Below are 24,474 nucleotides of genomic sequence, written 5' to 3'. Positions count from 1 at the left end.
CTGGGACAAAGTGAGAGAGTAGCATTGACATATATATACACTACCAAATGTAAAATAGATAGCTAGTGGGAAGCAGCCGCATAGCACAAGGAGATCAGCTCCGTGCTTTGTGACCACCTAGAGGGGTGGGATAGGGAGGGTGGGAGGGAGACGCAAGAGGGAGGAGATATGGGGATATATGTATACGTATAGCTGAATCACTTTCTTATACAGCAGAAACTAACACAACATTGTAAAGCAATTATACTCCAATAAAGATGTTAAAAAAAAAAAGAAAGAAAAGAAAAAAAAAAGAACACACAAAGAAAATAAAGTGTCCCACCAGATCCTATCCTATAACCACCTAGGTCCCCACAGGCAATCTCTCGTCAATTTCTGTGCATCATTCTAAATGAGATACTCTTCTTATACTTGTGTGTATATATCTGAAGCACAGTGAAAGCTTATAGTTAAAACTAACACTGAAAAGAGATACCTCAAAAGGAGTATAGCCTTGGGACATTATAAACTGAAACTTTATAATAATAAACAAGGGATGCAATTGCTAGAAAAACATTATCTCCCTGAAATGTGCTATTCTCCACATTCCATTTACTACATTTCAGCCTTCTTATTACCTTTCCACTAGTACATCCCACGGGTCTCAACATTTCATTTTACAGCAACGTCTTCTCTTACAAGACTCTCTGAGTTTGCAAAGTATCACAGACTTAGATCACAAAGGTGAACAATGAAAAGACAACTTCTGGAAAAAGTCAAATTCTCCTGTAGCCAATCTGAGCTACTTACAAAGTAGATGGAACTTTTCTACTAAGATTTAACATTGTACTGTTCCAATTACTGGCTTTTCTGCTTAAGTAAAATAGATCAAAATCTAATTTTTTTCTCCCTCATTAGACTGTGACATTTTCGGTAATATCTTTTGGCAATAAAGAAAATAAATTTCTCATTTGGAGTTAAGACATTAGTTCCAATTTTGTCACTTACAATCTACTAGGCAACAAGTACATGAGTCTCTGTGATATAACTAAGGAGACAAAAATCTCTCTCAGAATCATAGATGATCTTATATCTCTACTTTCTAAGCCCGGTGGTTCCCAACCATCAGTAACTTAGCAACTTCATGCTTTTTTTTTCCATACTCAATGCAGTACGTTTAGGCTCAGCTATACTTAATCTTTTAACTAAATTTTTAAAAATCTTAAGTGTATTTTAAAAGGAAATTTTACATTACTATTTTATTTTATTTATTTATTTTTTGGCCAGGCAGCTTGAGGGATCTTAATTCCCCAACCAGGGATTGAACCCAGGACCCTGGCTTTCAAAGTGCTGAGTCCTAACCACTGGACCACTAGGGAATACCCTTACTTTTTTAAACCATGGACTTAATATACATATATAAAGACACGTAACAAAAACATAACTCTTACAAAAAACCCTCATCTGCAAACCACCTAAAGTCAAGTCACATCCCACTTGTGGAAAGTGTCCCAATTTGGGGACACAATGATTCAAGCCTGACTTTCTTATTTTCTATATTAGAACACTGGGATGCAAAGAAGTAGCCCAGGAAGTCACAGAAACAACCTGGGTCAAATTGACTGTGGTTGCAAAGATTTATATAATTCTCCAATTACCAAAAAAAATGTTGGGTTGTTTGTTGCTTATTATGTGGACCTAGTTCAAGGCTTTTATACAGTCACCCTGTTTCAGTTCTCTTTTCAAGCAACTATACTTAAAGAATGGGTGTATTAGAAAATCACAGTGTAGTAACCCAGGATTAATTTTAATTTTTAAAGAAAAATCACTGAAAACTTGAAATTAACGAATTTTAAAATAAGGTTATCAATCCACAGAAAACAAGTTTCAACACAAGAAGAGAAGACAGTAACAGCTAAACTTTGTAATCATAAAATAAGGCAGCCCTATCAGACAGGAAGGGATAGAAAACACAATTTCCTTTTGGAAAAACCCAGCAAAACCAACGCACGAGTGCTTGAAACCAAATAGATAGCAGGTCCCACACACAATTTAATTACAGGGGAAGAGACTACTAGGTACAACTAAATCGCTCTAATTCTTTCTGAATTTATTTTCCTAAGGGTTTTTCCTTTGGGATCTCAGACACTGAAACAAATGTTCTTCATTTAGGGAGAGAAAACATTTAAGATCCTTCAGTTAAAGTCTCTCAGTGGGGTGAGAGGCCTGTAAACGACTGGTTCTATATTTGGGAACAAGGGCCCTAAAGCTTTTATCTTCTGCAACTAAAAGACGCCACCACTTTTGAAAGCATTCTCCTCCCTCGAGAAGGCCCCTTGCTCTAAAGTTGTAGGACGCACCCGAGGGTTTTCTTCTAAATACCATATAAGAGGAACTCCTCCTGCAGACGAAGGTCAGAGGCTTATCGGAACGGGAAACCGAGCTTTCCCCACTTCCCAGCTCCTGGAATGAAATCTAGGAGCATCTCCAGGCATCCACACCTGCGAGCAAGGATGCTTACACACCGGCCCGACCAGGGGCCTCCCCGACCAACCTGGGCTTCCAACAAGGCCTTTCTTTTCGAACACGTTCTTTTCCACAAAGTAAAAACAAAACAAACCAAAAACTTTTAAAGACGGCAGGCGTCGGGTTCAAGGTCATACTAAAAGGTACCAGGACCTTGGCTGAGAAGGATGAGAGAAGACTACCAGCCAAACCGCGCTTGAAGCTCTCAGGACGCCCTAAGGAGGAGGAAAGCCCAGGGCTGAAGACGAGAGGCTCTGGGGTCGGGCCTCCGGCCAGAAATACACCACGAACGGGCCGGGACCGCAGCGGGTCCCTCCATCGACGGAGGGTCAGGGCCGCGGCGCTAGGCCCGACAGCCGGCTCGGGCCGCGGGTCCCGGGTCGGGAAGACGTCAGTACTCACCCCTGGGCCCGCTGAAAGTCCCTGGCGAGGACCGCCGCTCGCCGGCTCCTGAGGCGCTCGGGTGGGCGCTGTCAGAGGCCGTTGGCCGAGCGCACGGAGGCGCCCGGGCAAACCACCGGCCAGAGATGCCCGCAGCGGGCGGGGAGAGACGCGAGAACTTCCGGGACTGGCCCCTCCCAGTAGCCGTAGTTGAGGCCTGTTTGTGGTCATGTGACGCAGGTAAGGGCGGACGTAAGGCCCACGCATAGGAGCGGGGGCAGTACGACGTAGATGAGGCGACATCTTTGTTATGGGCAAGGTGCGCCAACCGCTTCTCCTGTTTACAAGGTAAACCTTCAGTAGCTAGTTAAATAACTAGTTTTCAGGACTGCATCAAAATCAGGACTGGTGTGAGGCCTAAGAATCTGGATATTTCGCCAGTTCTGCAAGTGATTCTTAAACACTACAGTACAATTTTGACGACTTTTCAAGCCCTCTATGTCTTCCTTAAACAGTGACCCCTGCCCTGACTGGCTCCCCTGATCCTTAAAGATGAGAATCACGGAAAAGGAGAAGTTAGGTTTCACAGAGGTTAGCAGCCTTGTTTAGCTTCCAAGAATTGCCTGCATCTAACCACTTACCCACTAACTTTCCGGGGGAGAGTCAGTACCATGCTCATCAACGTTGGGAGGGACTGAAGCCAATTCACGGAATACTTTGTGTGCCTCGACGTTAACAAACAGCCAAAGACATACACATGAGTAGGTACTTCTCTAGAGTCTAAAGATACTCCAGAGATGTTACCATTCTTTAAAACCATTTAGGAAGTCCTCTGAGAATTTCGTGTGATCCAATTACCAAATCCAAAGTCTTCTACCTTAGTCTTGATAAACCATAATCTTCCTGCATCAGTTGATTCTGTTAAATTAAATTAGACAAGAGTGTAGTATCAATACATGAAACCACCTACCGGTTACACCTAACTGGTAGTAAATTCTAAAAGAAAAAAAAAAGGGTCTTTCTCTCCCTTACCTGGAAACTCTGCTCCCCTCTTTTTTTTTTTAATAAATTTAGTTATTTAATTTATTTATTATTTTTGGCTGCGTTGGGTCTTCATTGCTGTGTGCGGGCTTTCTCTAGTTTCGGCGAGCAGGGGCTACTCTTCGTTGCGGTGCGCAGGCTTCTCATTGCAGTGGCTTCTCTTGTTGCAGAGCATGGGCTCTAGGCGCATGGGCTTCAATAGTTGTGGTGCGCGGACTTCAGTAGTTGTGGCTCTCGGGCTCTCGAGCGCAGGCTCAGTAGTTGTGGCACACGGGCTTAGTTGTTCCACCGCATGTGGGATCTTCCCGGACCAGGGATCAAACCCATGTCCCCTGCATTGGCAGGCAGATTCTTAAGCACTCCGCCACCAGGGAAGCCCTGCTCCCTTGTTTTTTGTAATAAAGCTTCATGCTGGGTCTTCTGTCTCTTCCGTCATTAATGTGGACATTCTTGTTTATGATTCAATCCATCATTGACTGTCTTTTCACCCACAGTTGCCTCAAATCTTTTGTGGGAAAAGGTGGTATTTAAATCTAAATAAAATTAACAGACCATTTTGTCTCATCCTGTTACACTAGTTCTAGCCATTTCTTCCTAAGTGTCCCATTGGAGCTTTGATCCCAACAGGGTTTCCAACTCAAATTTTCTCCCTCTTCGTAATCCAGATAACTTCTGAATTTCCTTGTTCAGTTTCCTTGTTCAGTTGAATTTCCTTGTTCAGTTGGCCAGATATTTTTTCCAGTCACCAAGGTTCAAGATTCTGAAATCACCTTTCACTGTCCCCCATCCTTTATATTCTCCCACCTCAAGGCTAACTGTCCACTTTCTCTGTCATTTCTCTTCCTGCTACGAGACCATTACCAATCATCTGGACTGTTACCCTTTTAACTGGCCTCCCCATTTCCAATATTTTTCTTTCTCTAATTATTCCTGGATGTTGGATCCACAAAGAACCTATTTTTACAATTTGTGACAAAGACATCCCAAATTTGAAGCCCCAAATACAAAAAGAAATTGATGACTCATAGTTCTCCACAAATTCAAATGTCCGTACAGCAGTACAGTAATTTAAAAAAATACTTGAAACTGAAATAGCCTGGGAGGGTAGTATATGAAATATTAGATCTTTCATGTTACCATTTGTATGATCATTCTACTCTTTGGCTCAAAATCTTCAGTGGGTCTCTAATGCCAACCAATGATGTGCAAGTTCACCTTGGTGTTCTAAACCCTAATATGGCCCTCACCTCCTGCTATGCCAATTTATTTACCACTCCTTGTGTGTATGATATATATGTATATATTCCATATATTCTTGACCATTAATTGTTCTCTGAGATTGCTTCATGCTTTCCTAAGTACTTACTTTTATCTGTGCTATTTCTGCCACCTAGAATGCCATCCTGCCTATGATCACCTTCTGTTTCTTGAAATCCTAACTGCCCTTAAAGGACCACCTAAAATGTCCTCTCTCTTATGATTTCCTGAGCCCTCCAACTTTTGAACCACTGTTTGTTGACTCTTACAGTACTTGTCACATTCTGTTCAGTATTATAATTATCTATGTATTTGCCTTATTTTCCCTTACCAGATGATAAGTTCCATGTTTGAGACCAAGGTCTTTATCTCACTCATCTCTCTATCTTCATGGAGGAGCCATATTGAGCATGTTGTAGGTCTTGGGTATAAAGTAATGAGATCTATTTCCATGTTTGACTGATAAATTGGAATTAAAGATAAGTCCAAAGCAATAGTTCTAAAAAGGTTTTGAGCAGTGTCGGCATTTTTAGAAACACCGTAGAGCCTCCAAAAACCTAGAAAGGGTCATATTTATCTGAATGTTTAAGTTGAGCCCGGTTATTCAAAATCAGTTACGTTTCCTCCTGTGTTTGGTTGTCTCTTAGTTTCCAGTAAGCAGAGGTGGGATTAGGGTGAGGTGAATTAGGCACTCTTAGTGCTCCGCAAGTGCCCTGTCAATAAGTTGCAAAGAATCCCTTAGAGACTGATCAAGATTTTTCTTTTTAAACAGGCTTATAAGTAGAATGAACTCAAACACAGCACTCATTGTTCTACTTGTCAGCAGTAAAAATAAGTTCATTAAAATAGATGAGTATATTTTTTGACTCAAAATGTTTTCAAATTAGATTTTTTTGCCCCAATTATGAGAGTGTTTCTAAATATTTATTTGAGCAACAATTTTCTTGGCTTTCTTAGAATTATTACCCAGCTTCACTATTCATTCATTCTGTTTTTTCCTTTGATTATATCTTTATTGTCATTTAACACAGACCCAAAATTTCTTACCTATGAGAGTTCAGATTTCCTGTATTAAAGGCATTCATCTTTACCAATTCTCTACCTTTGAAACTTTATGAATATTTTTCCTTGAATAAGGAGTATTTGCATTATAAATGGGAAACATTTATCAAAATATATGACCCATAACTTCTGTAATCTGTATGTTTTCCTATTGATTTGTAAAAACTCCTTAAATATCTCAATAGGAAGTGATAAAGATATGATTAGGCCTTTCACAGTAAAAAAAAAAAAAAACAAAAAAAACCACGCACTAATTAAATATACTAAATTAAAAAAACCAGATACTAATTTAAAGTGATAAATATTCAGCCTCACTGGTAATGGGCAAAATGTAAATTAAAATGAGACAGGCAAAATTACAAAAGAATATCCAGTATTGATAAAAGCATAAGGAGATGGGTGTTTTCATTACATTGTGTTGATGCAACTGGAAATTCTAGCAATGTTCCTGGAGAACATTTATATATATATATGTATATATATATATACGTGTATATATATATACACGTATATATATGTGTATCTCTCTATCTCTCTCTCTCAAAGGCCTAAGATTGCAAGTCCTTTGATTCTGCAGTTTTCCTCCTAGAGATTTATCCTGAGTAAATAATTGGACAAATGTAAGATAAAATGTGTATAATATGTCCATAATAAAACTAAAATAAATGTCCATCAACTCATTGATTTATGTAGGAAATCCATGTAAATAATGATTAGTTCTTATCTATTGATGTGAAAATATGTCCACAGTGTATTAAGTTTAATTAAAAAATTTAGTTTCAAGACAGCATGCTTTTTATTCCATTTTTGTTTAAAAATATATTTACAAGAAAAAAGTCTGGAAGGATAATATCTTAATTTTCTTGGGTGGGGGTGAGGGTTAGATCATGGCAATTTTTATATTCTTCCTCATAATTGCTGTTGTTTTTACAGTGAACATACACTGTTTTTACAATCCAAAAAAATTGGTTTACATTTTGAAAAAAATAAGACCAGATATAATTTTTTCAATTTTATTCTTAGACAATACAATAAAATAATATTTAAGCTGTAATTACAGAAATATTAGTACATTACAACATTGTAATTTTGTCAAGATATAATATAAAATATTCAATATATTTTAAATATATTTCATTTGGTTATAGAGTAAATATTAAATTAAGTTTAGTAGCAGTAAGTTACATTGGCTGCATAGAAAAATCTTTGTAAGTTAAATTAGCAATAAAATTCAAATTTAGAATTATTGTAATACTTTTATAAATAAGTTACGTAATAATGTTTATCTTGCAAAAAGACCTTTGAGAAATCCACTATTTCAGCACACTGTGAAATTCCAAAGTTGAAGCCCAAAATTTAAAAGAAACAAGTTATTTACATTTATCTACAAAGTTAAATCTTCATAACCTTATAAACTACTGATTGATAGGTATCTGGAAAGGAATGCACATGAACTATGTTTTAATGCTCAGTCTTAGAAGTGGGACTGAGCAACTGTTAATATGGCTTCATTGGAATTTAAGGTTTTAGCATCACTTGTCTTCCTCAGAAGTTAAACACTGATAAGAGGGCAAGAAAAGATGGAGGCCTGGGGACAAGCAGAGGCCAGTCATTTGGCATTAGCACCAGTATAGGGCATTTACTTATTAGTAAAATTAATGACCTTAAGGTCATTTGTGATTTTGGACTTTAAAGAGAGGCATGGATGGAGCAATAGTTGCCAGCTGTACCTGGTAACTGTAGAACTGTTTCTTAAGTGTTTGCCTAGAGCAGTTCTTCCCAATCAGAAATCACCAGGAGGGTTTGTTAAAACACAGATTTCTGGGCCTTAGCCCCAGAGTTTCTGATTCTAAACGTCTAGGGTGAGCCCTAGAATTTGCACTTATGGCACGTACCCAGATGCTGCTAATGCTGCTGGTCTAGAGACCACACTTTGAGAATCGCTGACCTACACAGGGTTTGTGGAGATCAGCTACCCCTATGCCGTGATAGTACAATTAAGAGAGTAGGATATTTTTAGAGCAAAAAAAGTCTTAGTATAAGATGAGTCTAAAAAAAAAATGAGTCTAAGTAAATAATCTAAGTAAAATGCACTTCTCAGTTTAAATGTAAAAATGGCTTGACAGTAGTCACATGAGCAGTGAAGGATGCCAACCAAGGTCACAGTCTGTGCTGTCCTCTGGGGTCACATCTTCACTTACAGAGCAACTGAGGTTGAAGCAATAACCTGAATTTAAATATCAGCACCACCAACTCCACCTAGGTGGATCAGGAAGCGTATCTGACATAAAACTGCCAAACTATACAGTTCGTACATTAAGAGTTTTACACAATGGACTCTTTCAGTGGTTTGTAAGAATATGTAATATCAGAAACATGTTTTTACAAAGGAAGAATTAGATAGTTAACAAGGGAATAAATCTCTGAACACCCAGTTTAAATGGAATATTTAGAGCAAAGGAAAAATATTCTGAGCCTGATTAGCCAACAAATGGCTTAAGTTCTTCCATGGATTGCTGAACTACTATTTTATAAGGTATGCACCAAGATTTATAGGGATGGGGATAAAGTGCACATCTAGGAAGTAGTGTCCTTGTTATTTGTGTGGGTGTAATTAATTCACTAGGGTAAAAATTGTATCTATTTGAATATAAGCAAGCTATATTGCTGCAGTGAAATGAGTTCAATGGACAAACAAAAATATCTTTTAAAAAATGTAAACCAAAACCAGGCAGTATTTCCAAGGCTATTATGATTCCATTCAGAGCAACCCCCTTTTGGCCATAGTCTTGGGTATGTTTGAAAAAGCACTAGAAAAATCCATGAACCTCAGTTCAGTTCTGGTTCCCTTAGGCCTTAGGTTACTCACCAGGTTTGAAAGTCCAGTTTATTCATGATGTTTTAGTATTCCACTTGTCTCCATCCCCTTCCCTACCCAGGGTCTAAAGCTTTAGGAAGCGGGTGGTTGGGCAATCTAAAACAGATTTAGCCTCCCTGAGTCTCAAAGACTGGAATAGAAGGGGGGCAAATCCTGGGAATCCAGTAGACCAAGTAGCTCTTAACTTGTAGCATCAAACTTTATACAGTCACCATTTACTTAGTGCATTGGATACAAATGGAATACAATTTCAGTGATATTTTGTGAAAAGCTTACTGCCTTGAGTTAGGGAACTTTGACACAGTACAGGTTTAGAAAGCAGTATCACAGAACTAACTTAAAAGAATGCTTTGTTGTGTGGGGAAACAAAAAGAAACTTTGTACTAAGCCATCATAGGGCGATATTGTTCGGTTAGAGAAAAATACTTAAATAAATGCATGTTCTTTATCATTACTTGGTTATTTGGGATGAAAAGTCACAGTTCTATTTTTTCTTTATTTCTTCAATGTCTCCTCTTCATGCACACCTGACAGCGACTTATTATCTTTTCTAACTCCCCAGCTTTCACGGTTGATGGAATAGGTTTTCTGAAATAAAAAACAAAACAAAACTAAAGAAAAACCCACAAAAAGTTTCATCAATTTATAGATAAAAGGGAAATACTTCCTGGATTTGAGTTTTATTAATGAATATTGTAGCTCATCTAAACTTTATTATAGGGAGGTGTATTTCTGAAAAGGTATCTATGTCAGCATTTTAGTTCTATTTAGCAGCAACTTGCAGGTGCAAACTTACGGATCATTTTTTCTGAAATAAAAACTACTCCTATCCTTTTAATACTCTGTATTACTCACAAGTCTTCCAATACAGTAAATTAAGATTAGCAGATCATTTAGTATTGATAGTTTTATTCAGTAGTCTATAAATTCATATATAAACATTAAATACATTTAGTGATGACAAAAATCACATTTTTTTTGGTCTTTATTGGTGCAGTAGCACAAACCATGGCTACCTGTTGCCTCTACACCACTTGTAAACTGGATTTTATCGGCTAAACAGGCTAAACAGGATTTTATTGGCATGGGGAGATTTTTTTCGATGTGAGTACATCAACACACAGGGCATGAAAATCTAACATAGGCAACCTTTGAATAGTTATGCAATTGAGTCATCAGATTAAACTTGACTTTGAATAGTTACCTGAACATTCTTTTGGGGTCCAATGAAGCCAACCAGAAACTGTAGGAATTTGAATAGTAGTTGCATGTTCCTCTTCCATGACATTCTATAAATGGACTGGCTCGGAATTCTTCTAAGCAGGAGCCGGGGGATGCCAGTGCCTGCCCAGCGCCCTCTGAACCTGCACTTGTGAACTATCATAATAAAAGTATCCAAATAAGAATTCTTGGCATACTGCTCACATTTTCAATGCTCTAAAATTTTCTTTTCTTGTAATAGAAGACAGTAAGAAGAAAACCCAGAAAGGATGAATTAAACCTCTTGTGCTTCTTTACCCAAATTTACCAACACTCCAGCTACCTTCCAAGTTGAAGGATAGTCATCAAAAATAAAATAAAAGCTATTTATTTTGCCTGGAATGCTCTTTTCCCCAGGTCTGACTGGTTCTTTCTTGTCATTCAGGGGTCTGCTTAAATATAACCTCCAAAAAGATTTCCTTGACTTCACCCCTATCAGTCTCTCCCCTTATCTTGCCTTATTTCCTTCCTAGGACTGTTCACCACCTGAACTCATTACTATTATTGTTATTTTGTCTTCTTGCTTATATGCCTATCACTAGGATTTAAGCTCCATGAGCGCAGGAACTTTGGTTCACTGCCAGTATCCTCAGTACCTCGAATGGTCAAGGCACGTAGTAGGTGTTAAATAAATATTTGTTGAATTAATGATTGAATGAATGGACGTCTGTGAGTAAAGAAGGGGGAATAGCATATCATAAATGATGCTACACAGAATATGAACGACCACTAGCCACGTTTGTGCAGGTGTCAGAATCACAAATGTTAATCCCTAGATTTCTTCATCTCGGGATTACTTACATCTCGGGAATTTTCCTTTAAAAGGCTGTTTCTTTTAGTTCCCATCTTCATAGGAACTTCAAAGGGTCACAGTATAAGGTACAAAGATTTTGGAGCAGACAGGCTCAGATTCAAATCCCAGTTTTACCACTTACTAGTTGTGAGACCCTGGGGAAATTTCTTTACTTCATTCTTACTTGTAAAACTGTAGATGATAGAAACTACCTTGCAGGGTTTTCAAAAGGCTTTTGGAGGATATATAAAACAGCTGCCACATTTTTTTAAAAAGGCATTCTATTACCAATATGGTAGCTACTCTTCACTTAAATGTCTTACTTAGAATTTGTGGGTAGTCTCTTTCTGAGAAGTCTATTTTTTTAAAATGCTCCATTATTTACCAAAGAACAACTTACTTGAAGTAAAAAAAAGTATATTTGTAGATTTTCAAGCAAATATCCACAGCAGATTGTGCATATTGATGTCAAGCAATATCATTCCTGGGGGTCACATCTCATCCAGCCCAATGTAAGATCCCACAGATTATCTTTACTATGAATTTACTGTTCCTTTTCTCCTTACCATGATGAAAGAAAATCCTTTCCAGAGAGAAATCCAGCCAGGAGGACATGAGGGGATATCAGTAGTTTGGCTGTGAACAGCTATGGCAATTGCAGGACCTTCACAGACCGTGCATCTGTAACACGAAACAAGGAAGATGGTAGCATTGCCACTTTCTGCCCCATGATGTGCTGCCTTACATTCCATTACAAACGAAGTGATTCAACTGCTCCCATCACGAAACTAAGGGATTGGGATTTTACCTGCTAATATAAGGCTCCAGGGCCCGGCCAGTAATTGGAGCCATGTCCACTGGCATCAGAGCTGGTGTTGACAGCCAGTATGAATAATCGTTTCGAGATGCGAAATTACATACATCATTGATATTGCAGAATAAGAATGGCATTGTAGTAAATCTCTGCAGGCAGCTGCCAAGAGTGCCTAATAAAACATCAGGCTGGGTGTCACTTTCAGTAAATTCAAATTATTTTGATTATCATTACTAGATAGAGGCTAATTAAAACACAACCTATGGCAAAAACTGGAGAAAGACAACACAAAAGAGCTATTTGCAAAATGTGTGATTGAAAAGTTTTAATACTGATAGAAATTAAAGATCCGATAGGGAAAGAAATCCTCCTTCGTTCTTCCACCTTTCACGCTTCCTGAGGCCGTTTCTAATCAGTCTAGAATTTGAGGACTAGCAGAGGTTGCTTGGGAAAGTGTCTGCTTCAAAGTGTTCCCAGTTCTTCGTATGTGTATGCTAGCCAATAACCAGACGAAGCTTTAGAAAAGATGTTACTTTGAAGATTAAAAAGCAGACAGGTATTTTAGTGAAAAGTCTTTGCGTTGCACAGGATGAACTAAATTGACATTCATGAGCCAGGCTCCTTCTAGAGCTTACATTCCGGAATGAATATTAGACAGGCCAACGTCTTATTTACTCTCTTTAAAAAGTGCTGTGAGGGGCTTCCCTGGTGGCGCAGTGGTTGAGAATCTGCCTGCCAATGCAGGGGACACGGGTTCGAGCCCTGGTCTGGGAAGATCCCACATGCCGCAGAGCAACTAGGCCTGTGAGCCACAACTACTGAGCCTGTGCGTCTGGAGCCTGTGCTCCGCAACAAGAGAGGCCGCAACAGTGAGAGGCCCGCGCACCGCGATGAAGAGTGGCCCCCACTTGCCGCAACGAGAGAAAGCCCTCGCACAGAAACGAAGACCCAACACAGCCAAAAATAAATAAATAAATAAATAAGTAAATAAAGGAGTTCCTTAAAAAAAAAGTGCTGTGAGATACTCAGGTTGTTTATACTTAACTTCAGAGGGAAGAACCCCATGCCATAAATATGTATAGTCTGCACGTGGAACAAAGTAGCTAGAAATGAGAACGAGGACATTACCCAGGTCCTGTCCATGGGATTGTTCATTTCCTTGTACAAAGAGAAGAGAAAACCCACTATAGAGTGGTTCTGTCCCTTCTGGACAGGAGGGAACCGCTGTGGTCTGGCTGTGCCGGGTGAAGACAAAGCCCCTCATCGTCGTCCCCCTTGCAGGTGGTCCAGTGTCTCCAGGTCTCCCCTTCAAGCCTGGCAGGCCATCGGATCCAGGCGGTCCTTTAAAAAACACATTATACACGTTGCAACACAAATGAAACCTCAAACTTGTTTTTCCAAAATACTAATTTAAATGTTTATATATATTTATTAAGCCTCAAATACAGAAAGGAGTCCTAAAGAATAATGGTTTATATTGGGGCTTCCCTGGTGGCGCAGTGGTTGGGAGTCCACCTGCCAATGCAGGGGACACGGGTTCGAGCCCTGGTCCGGGAAGATCCCACATGCTGCTGAGCGGCTGAGCCCGTGCACCACAGGTACTGAGCCTGCGCTCTAGAGCCTGCGTGCCACAACTACTGAGCCCGCGTGCCACAACTACTGAGCCCGCATGCCTAGAGCCCGTGCTCCGCAGCAGGAGAGGCCACCTTAATGAGAAGCCCGCGCACTGCAACGAGGAGTGGCCCCCGCTCGCGGCGGCTAGAGAGGGCCCACGCGCAGCAACAAAGACCCAACGCAGCCAAAAATAAATAAATAAATAAAATAAATTAAAAAAAAAAAGAATAATGGTTTATAAAATGGCCAAAGAATATTCTTAAATGTTGACTATTTTATTACAAGTGCCTTTTATGATAGATATTTGTGTATATCTGATGATGAGTCTTTTGAGATCAGGTTTTCATCTTTGTATTGCCCTGTGGTGTCTGACATCAAGACGAACTCTGTCTACTTGTGAATAATTCTCAGCACAGTTTGTGTTGTAGTAGCCTTGCTCTTGCTTTGGCCCCATTCTGTAACCCAGACTTGGTCAGTAAAGTTTTTAAATTTATGGGATTATTAATAAGAGTTTTATTTTTTACCATTTTGAAAAACACATTTTTAAGGAAAGTCGAATGATTAATAATGTTTTAAATGTTTTAAAGCACTCAGGACAATACTAAGTCATCAGTGATTATGCAGTTAATATTACAATTAATATTATTAGTTAGCATTATATTTAAAGACAAATCTCTAGTCTTTACAGTTGTATTATAGTAGATCTGGGCGTATGTCAATGAATTCGAAATCACATTTAGAGTTTTTTCTTACTTTAACAAAGTCAGCAATCCTAAAAAATAAGATTTGGAGGGCTGGGTATTTTCTAGAAAGGTGCTTTTGAAACTTTTGCAGAAGGTAGGTTTTGATCCAGGCATATCAAATTGACACATATAAGTTTATGTTCAGACTAAAGTACTTAAAGAGGCCCCTTTTTGGGACAAGCACATGAGTTGTTGAGTTAGTATTCAAGAATGGCAAAGTTAAAAGACAGCTTTCCTAAATAGGGATACTAAGTTGCTCTTCTATTCATATCAAGGTAATGTTTTTCCAACTATGTACTTAGGTGCTACTCTTACAAGTAGATATTATCAACTAAGTACACAGTATCCGCTTTTCTGAAAATAGAATTGGTGTTTCATTAGGTCTATGTGTCCTCAGGTTAAAAATCTGAAGTACATTTGCCCAGTTAACAGATAGGAAGAATGGTTTATTCCAGTAACTCTTGATTTTCTGTCTTCTTCCGAAAGAACATTTTGCCCCAGCTTTTAGTCTAATCTGCACAACACAAATTGAAAGATCTAGATCTAGATCGTGATCTAGGTCTTATGGTCACAAATTTGAACAAGGCTCCTTTCTCTGTATATATATGGGTAATAGCTCTCCTTCAGTGAAGGAGAACAGCCAGCTGTTTACCTTGCTCTCCTTTACAACCTTTGTTGCCCTTTTCTCCAATTGGTCCAGGGGTTCCTGGTAGTCCATCCTTGCCTGGTTTACCTCTTGGTCCACAGGGTCCTAGGCAAAAAACCCAACATTGTATTGAATGGATCATATAGAAAAAAAAGCAGGGTGGCCAACCATCCCAGTTTACCCAAGACTTCTAAAGTTTCAGCAATAAAAGTCCTGCAAAGAGAACAGACTGGGCAAACTGGGATAGTTGGTCATCCAACATGTTACAACCTACTTCCCAGGGGGAAAGAAAAAACCCCTGAGAAATGAACTAGGAGTATATGAAATACAGCAGTTTAAAATTGTGCTACCATTTTGATTTATGCTGCTCCAGAATTCACTATGCCCTTGTATTGATCAAAGTAATAAATCATATCTCTCTTATCTCCCAGGTGATTCAGGCAAACGTAGAACACAACAATTCCATTCAGAAGTCTATTACAATATGCTAAGACTATAAAAAAGGGTTAGTTCAATTTCCATGAACCAATATTTTGAAAAGATTTCATAATATTAAGCATACATTTGCATTTACTACTCTTCCAAGTGCTGTACAAACTGTTAGAAAAGTATAAATACCTGAAACTCAGGTTTATTTGAGCAATCATTTATAAATAGTCAGAACTCTAAGACTCACAGTTGTCAGAGAAGATAGACTTCATGCTTTTACCTTAACCAAAAAAATTCTGAGTTTCCTAAAGTGTATTTGTTCAAGTTTATACTATACACAACAGTTTTCAATAGATTCAAAAGGAGTTTTATTTGCTGGTCAAGAGTAAAATGAGCTCAATGCTAAAGCTGATGATTAAAAACACTGTAATGTGTAAAATTTTCTGTGAAGTTGTATCACTTGTTTCCAAAGCTCTTTACAGGTATTTTGGTTCAACTGCTTCCTAGTGATCTCAGTCAATGCTGCCAGATCCACACCTGAGTTTCCCGGTAGCCCTGGGGGCCCAGGTTCTCCTTGCATCCCTGGTTCTCCAGCTGGGCCAGGTGGGCCTGGGCTTCCTGGAAGGGAGATGATCTTCACTGTGCCAGGGTCTCCACGTACACCTATTGACATGAACATATAAGAAGGTGATGGCTTTCCTGATGAGTTACTGTTTCTTCATGGACAGCAATACTAAAGAAATAATATTTACCAGGTGGTCCTTTTGGCCCAATTCGCCCTGGAGGTCCACTTGGTCCCAGAAATCCTGAATTACCCTTCTCCCCTTAAAAAAAAATAAAAAGGCAATGTGATTCCACATAGAACAATGGGTTTCCTAGCTCTTTAGGTTGATGGTTGACTCTAGATAATGGGAGTTATGACCGGAGGTTATGAGTTCTGTGACAATGGCTGCAACTTAGTTATATTCGTGTGGGTTGTGGCATTTCATTTGGACCCAAGTAGCCATGTTTAATGTCTATTAAAAATATATTCTAGAAGTAGGCATTAAGAACTAGTATTTTAGCATTGAAGGGGAAGCATTCCTAAGAGTTCACTTTTTAAGTTCAGAAACCAATTCAATTTAATATTTAAGGTAAAATATGAAGTGACACTAAAACCTATTTTAGCACTTCCTAGTGAATTATATTGGTTGTCAATAGTTATCTACTTTCTCAGCTTATTACTCTAGCTTTACTAGTAGCCCAAAGTTAGTTATGTTAGGAACTCTCATGAGCTCATATAGAATATCTACTTTGATGTAAACTATCAAAGTGGTAAGATTTCTCTCCCAAACAGTCTTTGACATGAATGAAATGCTACCAAGAACCATCGATTTGGAAAAATATTCTCTTTTAAAAAATCTTGACAAAATGTAGACATTACATCTGATTACTTAGAAAGAACTTAATACTAAACATGATATTCATAGCAGAAATATAATAAAACAATTATATTACCCAAAGCTAACTGGCAACTACACTATAAATTATCCGCTAGATATCAGAACTTGAGGATAGTGTTAACATTTGCTTACGTCTACCAGAAGAGGCCTAAGTATTTTTCCCTTTGGGGATTAAAATTTCCAAATAAAGAAGTGCAAAATCATAGGTAGTGCCAGATGATAGATAGTCTTATTCTGGAATCTAAGAGACTAATTGAATGTGTTTCACGGAACATATTCCAAAGAACTGATTTTACGAATCTTCCCTCTATATACATCTAAATATTTCACCAGAATATTTCTTTCTTTAGTAGGGCCTTTCTATACGTTTTCAAGTCTTAGCTGTTCCTGTTCTGAGACTTGGGGGAGTGACAGGTGTACACGTTTTCCCCAGGCTGTCTGACAGTATTCACCAACCCAATGTCTAGTGAGACTCCTCAGAATCACTTGCTTTGATTTCTTCTTTGCTATTTTGCTCCTTGAAGAGCCAGTGGTTGAAAGCATTGAAAAGGCTCTCTTTAAACTCCAGCTTGTCCTCCCTCAGACCTGGAAAAGTTTGTCTTTCATAGAAACATGGTTTTGTTCACTTTAGTTGAAATTCTTATTTAGCATCTATTTAGTCTATGGTAATAGATTCCCCGCACATACAAAACAATACCAGTGGATTTAACCAGCTAGAACAACAAATCCAATATTTAAAATGTCATTTGAGGTCATAGCACCCTTATGGAAGATTTGAGAATTATTTTCTGAAACCTGAAGTTTAAATGTATGTGTATGAACATTTTAAACTTAAAATCTCCAAATTACATGTCTTCTCTGATTAAAAACATAATACATGTGCCCCATAAAAAAAAAGTGCCTGAATCTGCATATAAAAATTTACTTACCCTCCCCCATTATCAGCTTGGTGAATATTCTTTTAGATTTTCAGCTTCTTAAAATTATCACACATGCACAAAGTAAAATAAACCATTCAAAGCAATACTGTTGCTACTGATGTAGTTCCCTATCCCCCAGCCCAATACACATCAGTACTCTCAAAGGTAACCACTTTAAACTGTTTCTGTTTTGAGTTTTTCTATAGTTTCCATCCTTAAGGTATGGTTTAATTTTTAAGGCCCCTGGAGTTGTGTGCTGGTGGAGTCTTCCTTCTTCATTCATACTGAGGTCCTATTTGTACCCCAACTGCCTGTGGTGACCGTAGGGGTTCAGTAAACATTTGTGTACCCTAAAATATGAATCATGGTCATTGTCTTTGCATCCAAAGAGTAGTGCACAAAAACAGTACCTTTCATGCCTGGAAATCCATAGAATCCAGGATCACCTCTGACCCCTGGCAGACCTGGGGTACCTGGTGCTCCCTATATTTTAAATAAGAAAGAGCAGAACCACAGACATATTTTTAAAATCACAATACTCACTACAGTTTTTTTTTTTTTTTTTAAAGCATATAGGATATAATACTATGTTGGGTCAGAATGAGTTAAAGTTGTCAGACATCATTTTTACATTCCAATCCAGTATTTCACCTCCTGTAACTCCTGGGCCACCTACCTCACCTTACGACTATCATTTTCAATAAGAAAGAGGTAAAAACTACCCTTAAGCCCAAGAGCCAACATAACTTCTCATGTTAATGTATGTTGGTGTGAGTATTGGGTACAACTGGATATTCTGTATTCTAAACTGAACTGCCCAGTATTTGAAGATCTTTCAGGAAGAATAGGTACCAGTTTGCCAGGATGAAAATTATAATTTGTATTTGTAATTCTTGCAAAGGCAACAGAGTTGCTGTTGAATTGTAGCACCCACCATCATTCTAACTAAGCCATCAGAGTTATAACTTACTCTGGTCAGAGAGATAGAAGTAAAGGTTCCAGGGATGGGAGCATGAAGGGGTTGACAGGGGAGTTTTGACATGCACGTTTGGCAAAGATGCAGTGATCTGACCGGGCAGAGATGCTCCCTCCTTATGAGGCTCAGACTAATTGCTGTTGTGACCATGAGATGCTCAAGCAAGGCCATCGGAGGAGAGGGGAGGGAACAGGGCTCCCGAAAAGAGTTCTATGTCAGAATGTATATTGCATCTACTCTTATACTGTCCATATGAATGAGACAGAATGCTATTACTTGAAAACAATGAATTAAAGCTCATGAAAAATGCCGACAATAACAAAACTGGTCTTTCAGCCTGCTGTCTTTGGAGTTAGAAGATGAAAAAAGGAACAGTCCTATTTCTTAGATAAGGTGGTGTGAGGTTAAAAAAGGAGAGAGAGAAAACAACCATGTGATCAAGGAGTCTCAGGCTTCTGAAGTCTGGCCTGTTCTCCAGAGGTAAAGATAACCAAGGAGGAAGGTCTGGTGCCAGGCCCTGCCTTAGGGTGGAGAAGAAGCTGCTTCCTGCAAGGAGAGAGCTGTTAAGGGTAAGGAGTCAGTTTAGATATCCATCAAGAAGAATTTTCTTTCAAGTGCAAATGTAGAAGCCTAGACTAACCTTGGAGGCACAGGGGATTTAAGAGAGATCGCATTTCCAAACCAGACTTTCCACATCCCAGTGTCCTTGGAAGAACTTTCAGTGTGATCATAGGATTAGTGTTTGCCACTTTCAAAGAATCATGGAGAACATGAGAAATACCTAAGACTGCAGTTGGGCAAATATCTCACTTAAAAAAAAAGTTTTAAAAAGGTAGATTCTGGAAACCAAATACCAAGAGAGCTTAAGAGAGCGTAACATGTTTCCTGACAAGAAGCCATGCCTAAGAACCTCATTACCCATCACAAGGAAACACAGAACATCTATGACATAACCGATTTCCTCATTAGTTTCCAAGAATTTGATGTAAACAGAAGGATCAGGTTTTTCAAATATGCTGTTAAGAGAAAGCTAGGGAAGGTGGCCATAGTGTTGAGTGAGATGCTGTGAATTGAGAGATCTTAATAGGCTGGAAACATAAGCCTGAAGGAACAAGATGATAACTAAGAAAGATAAATGTGAAAGTTCTGCCCTTATGTCGCAAGTACACAAATAGACAAGACAAAAATTAATGGAGAGGGCTTTCCTGGTGGCGCAGTGGCTAAGAATCCGCCTGCCAATGCAGGGGATGCGGGTTCGAGCCCTGGTCCAGGAAGATCCCACCTGCCGTGGAGCAACAAAGCCCGTGCGCCACAACTACTGAGCCTGTGCTCTAGAACACGTGAGCCACAACTACCGAGCCCGTGTGCCACAACTACTGAAGCCAGCGTGCCTAGGGCCCGTGCTCCGCAGCAAGAGAAGCCACCGCCGTGAGAAGCCCGTGCACTGCAACGAAGAGTATCCCCCACTCGCCGCAACTAGAGAAAGCCCGCGTGCAGCAACAAAGACCCAACGCAGCCAAAAATAAAAATAAAAATAAAAGTAATGGAGAAAACTTAGTAGCAGTTCATGAGGAAAAGGCACAAGGTCTTTCGTTGACTACAAGCTCAATGTGTGATGATTGTGTGGTAATGAGGCTGCCAAACAGCTCACGTGGAATTTTAGGTTGGATTATAAAACAGCATGTTCAGGGGCTTCCCTGGTGGCGCAGTGGTTGAGAATCTGCCTGTCGGTGCGGGGGACACGGGTTCGAGCCCTGGTCTGGGAGGATCCCACGGCCGCGGAGCAGCTGGGCCCGTGAGCCACAACTACTGAGCCTGCGCATCTGGAGCCCGTGCTCCACAACAAGAGAGGCCGCGATAGTGAGAGGCCCGCGCACCGCGATGAAGAGTGGCCCCCGCTTGTCACAACTAGAGAAAGCCCTCGCACAGAAACGGGGACCCAACACAGCCATAAATAAAACAAATAAATAAATTAATTAATTAAAAAAAAACAAAAAACAAAAAAACAGCATGTTCAGGATAGTGAGACTCTTCCATCCTCTAGCCACTCTGTGGGGTACTGAGTTCTTACTCTTGTAAGGTGTTTGTCCCAGGGGCTGCATTTTTAAGGTATTGACAAACTAAGATATATTCAGAATAGAGGCAGAGCTGATGACATCTTAAACTGAATTTGAGAAAAAAAAAACCCATGTATTTATTGGGAGAGAAAATAGAAGGAAATGGCAGCTATTTGCAAATACTGGAAGGTATGCTGTGGGGAGAAAATAAATAGACATTTAGGGGATGGCAAAGATAATTTTGAACGCATATTAATAGAGAAAAATTATGTTGTCATCTAGAATGGAACTGTTCAGAGTCTAAACAAGAAAAGGTTGGGAATGACATAGAGAAGGGTCCCATACGGACCAAACTTTCAGAGGCCTCTTGGAGACCAAATCTGTCCAACTCTTAAGATTCTTTGATTCTTTGAACCTTCTGGACTCCATCTTTTTTGGGGTGCACTACACAGAAGCATCACAAGTGGGAAATTTTTGTTGCCTCCAATTACATCTGATCCGGGCAATCGATTTAGAAGAATCTAAGACGTCAAAATAATTTTCCACACTTACCGGATGACCCGGTGGCCCCATGTCTCCTACAGTTCCAGGAGGACCTCTTGGGCCAGGCTGGCCCATAAATCCCTTGTCTCCTTTTATGCTTTCTACGGGACTCCCTTGAGGTCCAGGGGGACCAGGTTCACCTGAATTCACAAAAAGCCTGTCAATATTGCCACTCGGGGGGCTTCGCAGGTTCTGTCAGTTACCCTTTTGAATGAAGAGCAAACTCTGCACTTTATCGTTACACCGAACATACTTTGCCTCGTGGGGTGTGACAGGATTGTGAATGAGATAATGCCAGCCAAGCGCCTGGCACAAGGCAGGAACTGCTTCTCCCTGATGACGGTCTGTTAGAGCAGGGTCTGTGTCTATCCCAGTACCTTATACAGAGTAGGAGCTCAATAATATTGATGAATGGATGCATCTCTCTCTTCCAGGCTCATTAATTTGGTATGTACTAATTTTTCAAACAGGTCCCTCTGCCTCAACACCAACAGCCTTACTGCACCCCATGTGAGGACAGGTGGGCATGGGAAGACAGAGAAGACCAGAGGGAAAAAGAAGCAAGATGGTCACGAGAAGACTGAAAGACATCAAATGTTACTTTCATTCTTTCATCTTATTTAGAAGTAGATGCTCTACCTGGGTTTCCTCTTCTGCCAGGTGGACCTCGATCTCCTTTTTGGCCAGGGATGATTGAACCAGGAAAGCCTGGTGGCCCTTGAGGTCCTGTCATGCCAATGGGCCCTCGAGGCCCAGCATCTCCCACTGGCCCTTTCCTGCCAGGGAGGCCCGGCAAGCCTGGGGCTCCCCTGTCTCCTTTGGCTCCTGCAAAGAAAAAAGCCTGATAAGTTTCTGTAATGCCCCTATATTTGGTGTTATAGTTTGTGGTTATCCCTAATAATGTAGACACTTTGATTAAAGGTGTTAAGCTTCACAAGATAATTTTTTTTAAGAGGCTGACAAAAGAGATACAGGTCTCCAAGGACTGGGTCTAGACTAGACTCAGTGCTGACTCCAACTAGCTGTTTGATCCTGATAAAGTCTCTTCACTGTTACAAGTCTCCGTTTTCTTATTTAAAAAATGAAGGTGATATCTGACTTAACTCAGTTTTTTAAATATCAAGTGAGAGAATATACAGATGGAAAAGCATGGTATAAGCTTTAAAGTATTCTGTGCATGTAAGTCATAATCATTATTATCTGGTGATATTTAATTACAGTGACATTATTCAATCACTGATAATTCAATAGAGCACTAAAAAGCTAAACTTCGGGAATTCCCTGGTGGCACAGTGGTTAAGAATCCGCCTGCCAATGCAGGGGACAAGGGTTCGAGCCCTGGTCCGGGAAGATCCCACATGCCGCAAGCCACAACTACTGAAGCCTACATGCCTAGAGCCCACGCTCTGCAACGAGAGAAGCCACCGCATGAGAAGCCCACGCACCACACGAAGAGTAGCCCCCGCTCGCTGCAACTAGAGAAAGCCCGTGCGCAGCAACAAAGACCCAAGCAGCCAAAAGTAAATAAATAAATACATACATACATTAAAAAAAAAAGCTAAACTTCATGGCTGGTTTGTGCATTTAAAGTGTTGCCCAGACAAACCCAGAAAAAGAACGACAAAGCTGCCATCCCCATTCTGTCCTCTGGTTACTTCTCCCCCATAACACAAACACTAGTCTGGAAGGGACAAATGTGGTGAGAGGTTTGGATTTACCAAAGAAGACCCTGCAAAAGGTCACAACTTAATATTTTTCATCTCAGAGAACTTTCAAGAAATTGTGCTTTGACATTCATAAATGGAAGATGTTGTATGAATTGAAAATATTCTCTCCCATCTTTGTGTTATTCTAGAAGTGGTAAATGGCATGAAAATGGGAGACAGAGGAAAGGAAGAAGGACAAGTGAGGAGGAGGCTGGTGGCACAGGAAAGGGCTTGGAAAGTTATTTATTATGCAGGGAAGGCTTAGGGGGATGATAAAAATAAAACTGATAACTATTGAATATCTAGCCCTTTGTCTATCATGTTCTTTAGCTTTTTTATGCCTGCAATTTATACTTCTAAAAGAAAGTGTTTAGATGATTTCAGCTCTCTCCAAGCTCTGAAATGCTGTATTTGTACAACAGGGTCTGGCAATGGTCTGAGGCACCAAGATGCTGTCTTGAGTTGTATATTCCATGTCCATGAAGATGCTTCCTTGTTTTACAATATGATTTCTTTTTAGGATTTGGGAGAATTAAAACTAATTAAAAGGATTCACACCTTCCAAGTATCAATGACCTCGTCTCCATATTTATTTATCCTAGAGGGACTGAGGTGCATAATCATTTACTTTCATAATTAGGCTATTTGTTGTTTTTAAAGGCTTTTTAATTTAAGATTTGATCGTTTGGTATCAAATTTTATTTCCAATTAAATGCTAAAGTGTCCTCATTCCAAATGGTTAAACTGTGAGCTTAGCCTAGGAAAATGAACAGAAACTCCCCTTTTGACCATAATTCTAAAATTAGGCTATGAAAAGCCTTTACGTTCAGGAGGGAGGGAAGGGTCTGAGAGACGTGCGGACATTGAGCTCAACCAAAACGACTATCGCATCATCCAGAAACGGGAAAGAACGGCTTTGTCTACTTTCACAGTTGAGCTGGTAGGTCAGAGCAGTTCCTGCCCCGTGGAGTTTCTCTGTAGCGTCAGGCTACTCTTTGCTGGTTCTTTTGAGCATCAATAACCAGAGGCCATCACTAGGCTTAGGCATCTTTGCTAATAAAATACTCCTACCTACAGGACCTACGGCTGAGAAGGGTCAATAAAAGGTGCAAACAATCTAGTATTTCTTCTGGCAGGTTTCTATACAAAATGGAAAAAGTTAAAAGAAGCTGCTTATCTTATAAAACACTGGCATGAGAAATCCAGACTGGCAGTCTGTCAAACAAAAACTTGTATATTCTTTGAATGACATAATCAGTAAGTTGCCGTGTCTGAGATGCTGAGAGAGTTACTGGGAATCCCTGAATAAACAGTAACCTGAGCCACAAGCTGGCTCTGGGGGGTTGGAATCAGACCTATGAAGATAACAAGGTGGGAAAGGATTAGTGTTATTACTGCATCTCAGAA

At 39.7% G+C, this 24,474-nt stretch overlaps 1 protein-coding gene and 1 long non-coding RNA gene across 2 annotated transcripts in view; one reads left to right on the top strand and one right to left on the bottom strand.

Moving 5' to 3' along the window:
• Window positions 1-1,913: 1,913 nt before the first annotated feature.
• Window positions 1,914-15,954, top strand: LOC309662223. Its single transcript, XR_014264597.1, has 3 exons — window positions 1,914-3,234; window positions 3,402-3,477; window positions 15,426-15,954. It is a non-coding gene; the product is annotated as an uncharacterized lncRNA (long non-coding RNA).
• Window positions 4,664-24,474, bottom strand: part of COL4A3 (collagen type IV alpha 3 chain) — a 137,148-nt gene continuing 117,337 nt past the window's right edge. Inside the window, exons 43-53 of the mRNA XM_082464610.1 lie at window positions 22,001-22,186; window positions 21,371-21,501; window positions 18,196-18,268; window positions 16,176-16,247; window positions 15,961-16,086; window positions 15,001-15,099; window positions 13,120-13,332; window positions 11,986-12,163; window positions 11,744-11,858; window positions 10,329-10,501; window positions 4,664-9,712 (exon numbers count right to left, since the gene is read on the bottom strand). Of these exons, the coding sequence (XP_082320736.1) occupies window positions 9,628-9,712; window positions 10,329-10,501; window positions 11,744-11,858; window positions 11,986-12,163; window positions 13,120-13,332; window positions 15,001-15,099; window positions 15,961-16,086; window positions 16,176-16,247; window positions 18,196-18,268; window positions 21,371-21,501; window positions 22,001-22,186 (1,451 nt within the window). The 3' untranslated portion in view covers window positions 4,664-9,627. The remainder of the gene's footprint in view (window positions 9,713-10,328; window positions 10,502-11,743; window positions 11,859-11,985; window positions 12,164-13,119; window positions 13,333-15,000; window positions 15,100-15,960; window positions 16,087-16,175; window positions 16,248-18,195; window positions 18,269-21,370; window positions 21,502-22,000; window positions 22,187-24,474) is intronic.

This window comes from Balaenoptera physalus, assembly GCF_965194825.1.
Source record: "Balaenoptera physalus genome assembly, chromosome: 6".
In the NCBI taxonomy this organism is placed as follows: Eukaryota; Metazoa; Chordata; class Mammalia; order Artiodactyla; family Balaenopteridae; genus Balaenoptera; species Balaenoptera physalus.
Note: the sequence above shows the minus strand (reverse complement) of the source record. Positions and strands in the feature narration are given on the sequence as shown.